This window comes from Spinacia oleracea, chromosome 4, assembly GCF_020520425.1.
Source record: "Spinacia oleracea cultivar Varoflay chromosome 4, BTI_SOV_V1, whole genome shotgun sequence".
Classification (NCBI taxonomy): Eukaryota; Viridiplantae; Streptophyta; class Magnoliopsida; order Caryophyllales; family Amaranthaceae; genus Spinacia; species Spinacia oleracea.
Genome location: NC_079490.1, coordinates 74,797,800 through 74,809,978, shown reverse-complemented (window position 1 = coordinate 74,809,978; position 12,179 = coordinate 74,797,800). Strand labels below are relative to the sequence as shown.

General features: G+C 38.6%; 1 protein-coding gene and 1 pseudogene across 1 annotated transcript; one reads left to right on the top strand and one right to left on the bottom strand.

Moving 5' to 3' along the window:
• The first annotated feature begins 3,899 nt into the window (after positions 1–3,899).
• Positions 3,900–11,957, top strand: LOC130471633 (uncharacterized). The gene is made up of 3 exons (XM_056841873.1): positions 3,900–3,931; positions 9,740–11,103; positions 11,443–11,957. Exons 1-3 carry the CDS (start codon positions 3,900–3,902, stop codon positions 11,955–11,957), a joined length of 1,911 nt encoding a protein of 636 aa, XP_056697851.1.
• LOC130460323 (uncharacterized) lies at positions 10,278–10,378 on the bottom strand (annotated as a pseudogene).
• Positions 11,958–12,179: the final 222 nt, after the last annotated feature.

Sequence of the window (12,179 nt, the reverse complement as noted above, 5' to 3'; positions counted from 1 at the left end):
GTCCCAATTGCTAAGGTATATTCCAAATTCCAAAATCCAAAGTCCCATCCCCGAGCCCGTTCCCATTTCCGAACTCGGTAAAAAATTCAATTTCCAAAAATAATATTCAAAATCCAAACATAATCTCACCCAATGGACCTCTCCATTGGTTTTACAAGGTCGTTTCTAGTCGAAATGGCACTAAGCAACCCAAAATTGGGCGCCGAACCATAAAACCGAGCATGCCGGGCCCCGACCCGTAAAATCGAGTACAAAATACGAAATACGAAAAAGGAGTGTTTTTTACCGCAAACCCAACCCTTAACCTCCAAGCAATACTATGTGACAAAATTGTACAAGCTCGTACAAGGTATAAGACTACAAGACAAACCCAAAGGACGACGTCATCGTCCTTTTTTGGACGAACCTGGGACACATCACCTGCGCCAGGAGCTGGACCTGCGTTGGGCGCTGGCGTGTCTTGGCGTTTAGCCGCCTAATCTCTTATATAAACCCTCATTTCTACACCAAATAGGGAGACAAATTGATAATACAACGTCGTAATCTCCAATTTTCCTCTCACAATCAAGTACAAAATTCAAGTTTCAAATCTACAATTTCCATTAAAATTCCTCAAATATCTAAGCAATTGGGAGCACTAATCGGAAAACAAACCTAATCCTAAATAGGTAATTCCGAATCCCTAATCAAATAATTATGAAGTTTTCTACTTTTCTACATTTCTAAATCCAAAATACAATTCCAATGATGTGGTCATTTGAGTTCATGCTCATGACTGACTAGGAAGCATATCCAAAAGTGCCATCTTTGGGGAGGTTTTCACTCTTGAATCTCTTCCCAAATGATTTTCTAAGAACACTTTCAATATCAATATACAAGAGTCAAGCTTTATTTTCGAAAATGATTAGTGAAGTGATGAGTTTTCATACTTGAAAAGTTTCTCCTTTACAACAATCACCATACAATTTTACAAAATACAAATCTTTTCAAAGTTCAAGGATGTTTGGAAAAGTGCAAACCCTTTTTCAAACTAGAACATATGGATATCCAACTTTCTATGTTCAAATATAAGTTCTATTTTCAATATTCAATGATGTTTAAGTGAGATCAACTCCTCCTTAAACTAGAATCAATTTCAAGTTATGGAGCATATTAAAGGTGACGCCTTTTTCACATTAAAAGGTCTAATCTTTAAGAACCAAGTCTCCTAATTTCAATGTTCAAGTTCTATACTCAAGTTCTATTTCAATAATCAAAGTCAAGGATGCTTTATGATGAGCAACTCATCTAAAGTTGAGATTTTCTAGAGTATTGAATCCGTGTCAGGCACACTTATTATTAAGTAGTTGTTTGGCGTTCGGATCTCAAGTACAATAATACAATTTCAATATTGTCATTTCAATACCGCACTTTCAATACCGCAATTTCAATATCGCACTTTCAATACCACAGTTTCAATATCGCATTTCAATAATGCACTTTCAATATCGCACCTTTATTTTTGCAATTTCAATTCCGCACTCTTTACTCACCTTTTTTAAGGTGATGCATGTGGTTTTGTATGCATTTCAATAATTCCTTCGTTTCTTGTGATGATGCTTTACATGTTTATTGCTTTCATCACCTCACATGCTAAATTCAATAATATACAAAATGTTACATCACGCCTAACAAAGATAATTTTGGATAAACCGGCTTTAGGTTCCCTTAATTAACTTTAAAGCAAAGTGACCACGTTCAAGTAGCAAATACAATGTTCTAATTGCATGTTTCAACCGACTTAGTGTCATGATTAGGATTCCATGAAAATGATCCTTGTCTTGTATTCGAATGTACTTGAAAAGCTTGCCAAATAAGCGGTTCGTTCCCGTGCCCGAATCTCACCCATTCGGTTTCTAAGATTCGATGCCTTATCCAACAAGAGTCATACTAAGGTCCTCCCAAACCGGACCCTTAAAAAATTTTTGGTGGCGACCCCTTCGAAATTCAAAATCTTAAAACCCGTAGGGATATACAAAAAAACCCCCCTACAATCTGGCGACTCAACTAGGGAATTCTGATTTCAAATTCGAGTATAGAAGCAGCCCATGAGCAGTCTGCCACTGCTACGCTCAAGTCCTGGATGCCAGCAGTAGCGCTGGGCGCAAAGCCCTGCGCCAGGCGCTGCTGTCAGCCTTCAGTACAGTGGCTTCTAGTGGCTGGCTGCCCAATCTCCCCATGTGTTCGAGTGGGAGTTCAGTTCAGATTTTGAATTTCGAAGAATGCTCCAAAACCTCGAGAACGAATGCCGAAAAACGAGCTTTTCAAGTACAATAGTCAAATACAATAGTGATTTCTAAGCATTACATGCATATTTTCGAAAACCATACTTGTGCAAAACGAATTTCTACGTTGCCCAACATGAATGTTTCTACATTCGGGCTAGCCCCGGGGGCAACAAAATGGTGATTCTCCATACGGTTCCTGACCAAAGTGTATGACCATTTCCGCGCCTACCGAATCTTGACATTTTCTTGATGTTCCTGACGTCAAGTATGGAGGTCGCCTGCCAACCAACACGTCCCCTATGAGGAGGTGAAAAAGTTGCCGGATCCGCCTCTTAGTCAAGCACCCTTTCGAAACCCAAAGTCGACCACTTGCATCATACAAAACTTAGACCAACCTTAGGTTGAGAACTTTGCATGTCGCATTCATATTCATGCTAGTGTGACAACGTGTTATTTATGCAATGTGTGGGCGTCTTTGTACGCGTGAATGACTAACCTCGAGTTATAGCTTTTCCAAAACCATTAGCCTCCAACTAGGAAACCTAACGCCTAGGAGCATCATTCAAACCTCATGCATCTAAAAATTGCCGATTAGGGTCTTATAGGAGTGCCACTTCATTTGATTCAAAACCCCTAAACACGCCTCATGCACAAATTCAAATTCCAATCCAACAGCGTTATAATGCCGAATATTCGAGTCAAAAATCCATATGCCAAATTCAAATTCCAATCCAACGACGTTATAATGCCGGATTTTCGAGTCAAAATTCCAAATCCAAAATTCAAAAACCCAATCTTACGGCGTTATAATACCGGATTTTCAAAATTCCAAGTTCAAGTCTCAAAATCCAAACGGCGTCGTAATGCCGGATTTTCAAATTCCAAGTTGCAAGTCCAAGTCCTATATCCAAAACCTCAAATTCAAATCTATGGTGGCTTGACGCCGGATTTCCAATTCAATCTTTCAAGCCCCAAACTCTATGTTTAAAGTCTCAAGTCCAACTCCATGATGGAGTAATGCTGGATTTTCAAGTTTCAAACCACTAATCAAAACCTTTCAAAATCAAGTTCCAAATCTAACTTCAAAAGCCTCAAAACTATGGCGGCATAATGTCGGGTTTTCAAGTCCAACATTTCCAAATGCTTCAAATTCCAAATTCAAAGCCGCGTCTTTATGGGGAGATAATATGGCTATAATCAAACAAAGTAAGTTTCGCATTTTATCAGTGACCAACATATGTGGAACTTTAATCGGTAAAGGGTTCTTTGATTTTTTGAATTAATTTGTAGTTGGAAATTAACGCTTATGCAAAACCTCTTAGAAGATCAAATTTATTAGTTTTAGGATAATATCATTGATTATCTGCAAAGTACGATATTTTGCCCAGAATTTTATTTTTAATTCAAAAAAATATTACAACAAAATTGAAGAGATAAATAGAGCAAGATACCTAGTGGCCCAAGACGAATTTGAAGAATTTCCTTCTGTTAAATTAAGAAAACCAAATACAAAAAACAAATTAACTAAAACGAAATATTACGAACGCACAAATATAAACAATGACAAAGCTACGAGAGATAATAAATAACATACCTTAAATTGAGACTTGAAGATTTACAAATTCTATAGATATGAGTGATGGAACCATGGAAGCCACAAGAAGGTAAGTTTTAGATCTAAAATGAGAGGGAGAGAGACTAAGAGTTTTTAGGGTTTTAGAGGAGGCAAAATAAACAGTAGGAGAGAATGTGAGAAGTGATATTGAAAAGTAACGACAGTTTGGTAGAATTTATTGTATGGGCTGGACTTATGAATTTAGCCCAAAAGTGTGAACTAGATCTGTCATTAAATAATTTGGTACCGGGTACCCGGTCCCGGAACATGTTCCAATGGGTACCCGGTATTGGAACCGATCCCAATGGGTACCCACCGGGTACCGCTTCCGAAAAACTAAGAACCGAAACCGGTTCTAACCAATTCCAATATTTAGGAACCAGAACCGGTCCCAGCGTGTCCGGTTCCGGATTCGGACCAGGCGGTTCCTAGCGGTTCTGGGTCCGGTATCGGGTACCCGTTTTTTTTGCTCACCCCTAGCACTGGCAGCAAGTAAGCAGCAAGGCCCAAGGCCCATGGCTGTGTTGCTTTGTGCGCGCTGTTCGTGGGCTTTGTGCGTTGTGCTGGCCGGTTGAGGCCTTGTGTATTGGTCGGTCATGTTATAACCTTAGGGTTATAACACCTCACCTCTCCTTATGTTTTTCCATACAACACACACAACTAATTTAGGTACATCAGTTTTAACCTAAATAAAAAAGAGAAACCCTATTCTCTTTTTGCCTCCATTCAAACTGTCTTCCCTAAAAGCTAAAATATCTTGAGTGACGTCTAAGCTATGAATCTCAAGACGGATCTGAACGTGTTGGTGAACCAAGTAGAGGAACGACATTTGGAGTTCTTGTTCGTATTCGTGATTCATTGAACTAGGGAAAACACGCTACAAACGTAAGTCTGCTTAATCTGTACTTTATACATGCTTCCTGGCTTTGGGGATTATTCCGATGCGTTAATATGTATTTAACTGTATTCCCCTACAGTGGTATCATGAGAAAAATATATTTTAAAGTACTTTTTGGCATTTTAATATGTTTGTGATGTTGTCGAATTTTTTTCTGAATTTTTTCATGAATTTACGAAATATTTCTAGATTATTGGATAGATCGTAGAATATGTTATGAATTCGTAAAATGTCGGAAATTCAATTTTTCTGACCCTAATCTGATTGAAAACAACGTTTTAAGATCAACTCATGTGATCAGAATCGCAAAAACAGACCCCGAAATTTGAGTTTTTGGGCGTTTTTGTTAATTTTAAATTAACAATTTTGGAAAGTTTTTCAATTAATTACTCGACCTAAACTACTCGGAATTAATTGAAAATTTTCCCTACTGTTCTTGGGTATATTTTAAAATTATGTTAAAATTTTCCCTACTGTTCTTGGGTATATTTTAAAATTTTCGGCTATAAATGTTAAGTATAAACCCTAATTTTATTTTCCCCTAAATTGGTTGTTTTTAGATCGTAAATTGATTTTAAAAATAATTTAGATCTGGAATTTTGTTTAATCGGGAAAGGGAATATAATATCATGTTAAGTGGCAGTTTTTTAAAATTTATGGATTAAAATTTTAATTAGATTCATTAATTTTAATCATCACTTAAACCAAATTTGATAAAAATCTAAAATTTAAATGTTTAGAACGATTTAAAATTTTGGATTGGATTATCAAACATATTCAAATTTATGTTGATATTGATCGTTTGTTAAATTTGAATTTGTTTTCCAAGATTTATCAAATTCTCAATATTGGATTGTTGAAAAATTAATTAAATCACCCACTTTGTTATTTTTTGAAAAATAAAACGATTAATTTTGTTAATTTAAGAAAAAAAACGTCATGCAAATAACGATTCGTGAAAATTAAAATTATTTTTTTTGGTTAATTGGCTCGTATGGAACGAGCCAAAGGCGCGGAACAAAGGGTGTGCGGCTGGGCGTAGGGGTGAGCAAGACCGGGTACTCGTCAAAAGTCACGGAACCGGAACTGGAACCGGTTAGAACCGGATCCGAGAAATCTAAACTGGTCCCGGAACTGGTACTAACCGGATCCTGTATTTTTGGTACCGGTTCCAATACCGGGCACCCGGTTCATTTTCTGCATACTTTTTCCATTTTTGCGAATAATATTCTGCATCATTTTCACCTGTTTTTAATACCAAATTATCTAAAAATGGGGGGGGGGGGGAGAGGTGAAGCTTAAATAATACAACAAACCCCTACTGGCATAGTCTTCAACTTGAATACAAGCTTGAAAGTTCAATAAACAACAACTTAACAAGGTCAACAAATTGACTGCATAGTCTTCAAATTCACCAAATTACACAAATTGAAGATCCATACATAGAAGTCTACATAGAAAATCCACACAAATTCACAAATAAACTACAACATAATAAGATACTCCATGTGCGCTGCACCCCACAGCTTGGCGGAGCAACGCGAGGCGGCCAGCAAGCGAGCTGGGTGTGCCAGCGCGCACTGGCCACAGCAGCGGGCAAGGCAGCAGCGATGCCTTGGCTCAGCAACGAAGCAACGAGCAAGCAAGGCAGCAGCGCTGGCCTTGGCTTGCGAGCAGCGACGAGTGAAGCAGCAACAATAGTAGTGTAGCTGTGGGCTGTGCGCTGTGCTATGCTGGGGAGGGGCGATGCTTCTCAAGGCCTCGTGTGGCACGCAATGCACTAGGCGGCATTGGGCTGGGCGCAAGCCTAGCCCATGTTGCACAAATTGGCTATTTTGCTTCGTTTGGGGTTTGAATTTAATTTTCGCATGAAATGGCTAATGGTGGATTTATTTTATTTTATTTTATTTGACTTAGGCTGGGCCGTAAGTTTAAATATTTAAAATTAAATTATCCAAATTAAAATATTGGTTTAAGTGCGAGCCATTTAATGAAATTAAATGAAATAATTAATCTTAATTATTTTCGTAGGGAACTATTATTTTATTTAAATTAAATTTTAATTAGGATAATTCTAAGGATTAATAATTCAGAATTGAGACGCGTTTTATGTGAATACTTGCGCACTTATTTGGGCCATTCATTTTAGGATACGAATGGATGAATGCATAGAAAATATATTTTATGTATTGCAGGTATTCAAGGTGACTAGTATGGCCAATCTCGGATAGTTAAATACGGTATGTGTACCGTTTTATCTTTGAATATAATGTTTTAAATATGGTCTACGTACCATTGAAATTTTGATGTAATTATTTAATTAATTCAAGTATTTCTAGGAAATTTAGAACTTTAAGTTAGCTTTTGAATGAAGTTCAAGACGATGCCAAGCTAACAAGGTGAAGGAAGATTGGATGCTTCAAGATAAAGTTTTGGGCCATACTAGTTCACCAAAATTAAATTTATGCACTATATATTGTGAATGAATGTATATTATACATGAATGTTGTTTGTATGCTCGATTGGATTTAGTTCACTAAATAATCGAACCAACATAGAAACAACTAGATCCAAAGTAATATTGAGTTTATAATTGCCTTCCAAATCAAGCACTTACAAAAATCTAAGGATCTAAGGTAGTAGGTTTCCGCCAAAGCGAGGTGCTATTTTAGTAGACTTAGATGGTAAGGTATCCCAAAGGAACACGTTGATTGTGGTTTTAACTCAAACAACAATGGCATATGTTGTGGCAAAGGAATAAAAACCAAGAGTAATTTGAAGATTACTAGCAATAGGTTTTTCTTACCTAGAATCTTAAAAGACTTATGACATGCCAAAGTTGCTTAAGAATTTAGGACTTTTAGGGTCTTAGAATCGTTTCATTCATTTTGGACCATGTTTTATTTTGCATGAATGAAATGTTTAATAGCTTTAATGATAGCATGATCGCATTTATTTCAAAGTTATTAAAGATTATGAATGGTTATTTATTGCAAATTCTTTCCAAATGTAGAATGTCTAAAACAACAATCAAAGCATCAGAAATACTGGATGTCGAGTTAAACTTGACTAACTTTCTTGAATGGGAAAGGAAACTTATCGAAGTTTTAAAAGTCAACAACATGAACTATTGATGAGCGACATTTATGTCGCTCTTCGCTTAGGATTTCATGTTAGTTTATTATGCTTTTTCATAGATTTTATAGCTTTTCGTATGATTTTTATAAGTTTCTTTCCATCTTGTGCTTTATAGGTGATTATGGTAAAATATGATGGAAACAAGTAGAATTGAGACAAAACAGGGAGTGTGCGACCGAACAGGAGTTCGTGCGCCCGAACAGTGCTGAATTGGTGGACTCTTGGAAGATGTAGCTTTGTGCGACCGAACATCCCTTTTTGTTCGATCGCACAAAAGCCCTTTTGTGCGATCGAGCTTTGTAAAACAGTCGCACAAAATAGATTTTGGAGACAGAATGCCCCAATTTTGGTAAACGACCGCACATGATTTTGTTCGACCGCACAGGAATTTGTGCGCCCACACATGATTAGCTGTTTGACCAAATTGAAGTACGAAGAAGACATGAGCCGAGAAAAGCTCATTCGACCGAACATGATTCTCTGTTCGATCGCACATGACGTAGGAGTTCGTCTTCGCTTCGTTTGCTCGCACAAGATTTAATGGTTGCTCGAATAAGCTTTCTATGTTCGATCGCACAGAGGGTATGTGCGACCGAACAGTTGCGCGGGCTGCTGATTTTCGAATTTAAGCTTCTATTTGGGGAAACTTATAAATAGATTTTTCATTTTAATTTTAGATTATTCAATTTTAGATTAACATTTTTAGAATTCCTAAATACATTTTCATCATTTCTAGAGAGAGAAACTCCTTTGTTTTGAAGCTTCAAGTTGTAATTTCTTCAACTCTCTTTCAATTTCTTGCAATTTTAATTCAGTTCCTTAGCTCTTTGCTCTTGCTATTTTGTTGATTGTTCTTTAATTCTTTTGATTCTTGAATTCCTCTTTGCCTTGATTTTAGTTGCATTGATTCTCAATTCTTTAATTGACTTTGCAATTGAATGCTCTACTCTTTGATTCCTTCTTTCTACTCTTTCAATTACATGATTGATTGCCTAGAATCCATGAATTTCCTAATTTCTAGCATGTGTAGTGATTAGTCTTAGGTTAGGGAAAGGGGAGAATCTAGGGGTTTAATTAAGGGAAATTGATGGTTGAATGTTGATTGATTGATGTAATTAAATTTGATTTGGTGATAGTATATCCATGCCTAATTGAGTGGTAGTTGCAAATGCTATTTGATTGGATTTGATTGGATTGCATATGTTAGGTTTGGCAAGACATTGTGAGCCTAATTTGTGCAAGTGAATAGTAGTTCCTATTATATGCAAGTTGTTTAGTCTAGGATTAGGCGAAAGCTCTTCCATAGATTAGACGCTTCGCGTGCCCCATCCGAGAGGTGGCGGGCACGTCATTCGATTCTATTCCCCTATGCACTAAGTCGTTACATGGTCATGATTGCTTGATTGTTTAGATCGTTTCCCCCAATTCCCTAGGCTATCCCCGACTCCCTAGCATTTCCCTATATTGATAATTCATTTAATTAGTTTTCTTAGAATATAATTCAAAACAAATTTTGTCCAAACTAGCTTAACACCTTGACTCAATGCACACCGTTTCTATGGGACGATCCCTATACTTTCCGCTATAGTCCATATAGTCGGTTAGTTAGTGGTTTATAAATTTTGTTTGGTTGGGTGATTTTCTTTTTAACGACGGAAAATAGCCTTATCAAAATGTCGCCGTTGCCGCGGAACGGTCGTTGTTATTGAGTTTTGTTGAGACTAGTTTACCATTAGAAAAATACAAAAATATTGCATTCTTGTTTGCTTTCTTTTTTCCTTTGCAATACTCACGTTTTCTTGGATATTGTATGCTTGATAGGGGTCGTGCACGTCAAAGGTCTCTCCACCCTCTTGACCTTGAATTGGAGAGGACATTAAGGAGATTAAGGCGCGTTCGAACTCTCTCATCAAGTCACAACCGGTTTGAATCCTTGAGTGTAGGTGTGGAACAAGAAGAGAGTGAGCAAGCCTTTGTAACCATGGCTCTCCCGGTTAAGAATTTAGGTATACCGGGAGCATTTGAAGCAACATGCGGTATCCAAGCTCCCACAACTAATGTAAATAACTTCGAAATCAAACCCTCTTTGATTAACTTGGTTCAAAGCCATCCTTTTTGTGGGAAGAGCAACGAGTCACCACATGAGCACCTAAAGCAATTCGAACATTATTGTGATACAATCAAACACTATGGTGTGACTTCGGACTATGTGCGGTTGACTCTATTCCGTTTTTCTCTTCTAGGGCGAGCTAGTGATTGGCTTGACAAGGAGGTCAAGCCAAACTCACTTCGAACTTGGAACAAGGTGACTAAAGCGTTTTTTAGCAAGTTTTACTCTCATGGAAAGACGGCAGAATATCGCCACAAAATTCAATCCTTTGAGCAAAAGCGGGATGAATCGCTTTTTGAAGCTTGGGACAGATTCAAAGAATACCAAAGGGAATGCCCTCACCCTGGGATCCCTAAGTGGTTGCTACTCCAAACCTTCTATTTGGGGTTGAGCCCGACCTCCAAGACGAGTCTAGATGCGAGGGCGGGTGGTCCCATCATGAACAAGACCGAAGATCAAACTGAGGAGATAATTGAGGATGTGGTCCAAAATTATCAAGCTGGGCATGTTGGTGCAAGGGACTATGATGGAAAGGATAGGAATGGTGATGGTAAAGGGTCGGTATATGCTATGGAGCAAGCTAGGATCATTGAAAAGCTTAGCTCGAGATTGGAAAAGCTAGAGAGCACACCAAGTCAACCACCATCACCATCAACAATTCCACCGCCTTCGGCTATTCTTCTCACCAAGGGGAAGAGCAAGGTGAGTTCCTATGACACTATGCTTCCGGGCACTTCTTTTTGCGATAATTGTCAAGATTATGGTCATTTGCCCAATGTGTGTCCTTTGGTGCATAATGTGTCTTATGTTGATTATGGCCCTTCTTGTGAAGGTGATTTTGATATGGAATATGCCCATGCCTTGAATGAGAGGTCTAGAAATGATAACCCCAATAATCAAAACTTTGCTAGGCAAGCACCTAGAGGGCCTCCTATGTATGGATCCTACCAAGGCTATGGCCAAGGATGTGGGTATGATAGTCAAGGCCGAGGTGGCTATAGAGCGCAAGGCTATCAAGGCCAAGCAACCTATGGTCAATCTCATGGTCTTGGCAATCAAGCCCAATACAATCAAGGTAGTTATAATTCCAACCATCAAGGTGGAGGGGGTTACAACTATTCTTATGGGCAATTTAGGGGTGCCTCTAGTGGGGGTTATCCTTTGAACTCGGGAGGTCCATATGGTGTTTCTCAATTTTCACCTCCCGGATTCAATGGAGCAAGGACCTATGGCAATCAATTCCAACAAAACCTTAGTGGTTATGGCAATGCACCTCCACCGCTCCTGCCTCTCAAGTCTAATCTTGAGGCTCTCATGGAGTCGTTCGTGGGGGCTCAAGCCAAGAAGAATGTTGAGTTTGAGGATGGATTCAAACAATCCAACACTCATTTGAAAATGATTGAGACCCAACTAGCACAACTTGCTAGCACCATCAAAGAACAAGAAGTGCATACAAGTCTCCCACCCCAAGGTCAACCTCCTAAGCAAATGTATGCAATCATGACAAGGAGTGGGAAGACTTTAGATGATGGTGCTAAGCTTGTTGATGCTCCTTGCTCTAGGGGTGAGAATTCTAAGGGAAATGAGTCTCCGGACCGTGATGTGGAGGAAGAGAAGTCTTATGTCGATGACGTGAGTGATGGTGATAAGTCGAAGGAGACTACTCTTCCTCCTCTCCCAATTCCTCCTCCCCCATACCCTCAAAGATTCGCTAGAAAAAAGCTAGATGATCAATTTCACAAGTTTTGGGAAACCATTAGCAAGATATATGTGTCATTGTCTCTCACCGAGGCACTCAAACTAATGCCTCACTATTCTAGATTCATGAGAGATGTTCTTAGTGGAAAGAGAAGTTGTGAACCGAAAGAGACCGTGGAACTCACGGAGAGTTGTAGCGCTCTAACACTCCTTTCCCCCAAAACTCAATGACCCCAGGAGTTTTTCTATCCCTTGTAGCATTTAAAAGCTCAAATTTGATAATGCTCTTTGTGATTTGGGGGCAAGTGTGAGCATCTTGCCATATAAGACCTATGAGAAGCTCAATCTAGGTGATCTCTCTCCTACCGCTATGTCATTGCAACTAGCCGATCGATCGGTTATGTTACCATTTGGTAGGATTGAGAATGTTCCCCTCGTTGTTGGCAAGCTTAC

What these genes read in the sequence shown, in the direction of transcription:
- LOC130471633 (XM_056841873.1), top strand. Translation starts at nt 3,900, where the DNA reads ATGAGTGATGGAACCATGGAAGCCACAAGAAG. An exon ending in ACCATGGAAGCCACAAGAAG is followed by an intron (nt 3,932 to 9,739) that starts GTAAGTTTTAGA and finishes TATGCTTGATAG; the next exon opens with GGGTCGTGCACGTCAAAGGT. An exon ending in TCAAGCCCAATACAATCAAG is followed by an intron (nt 11,104 to 11,442) that starts GTAGTTATAATT and finishes AGACCCAACTAG; the next exon opens with CACAACTTGCTAGCACCATC.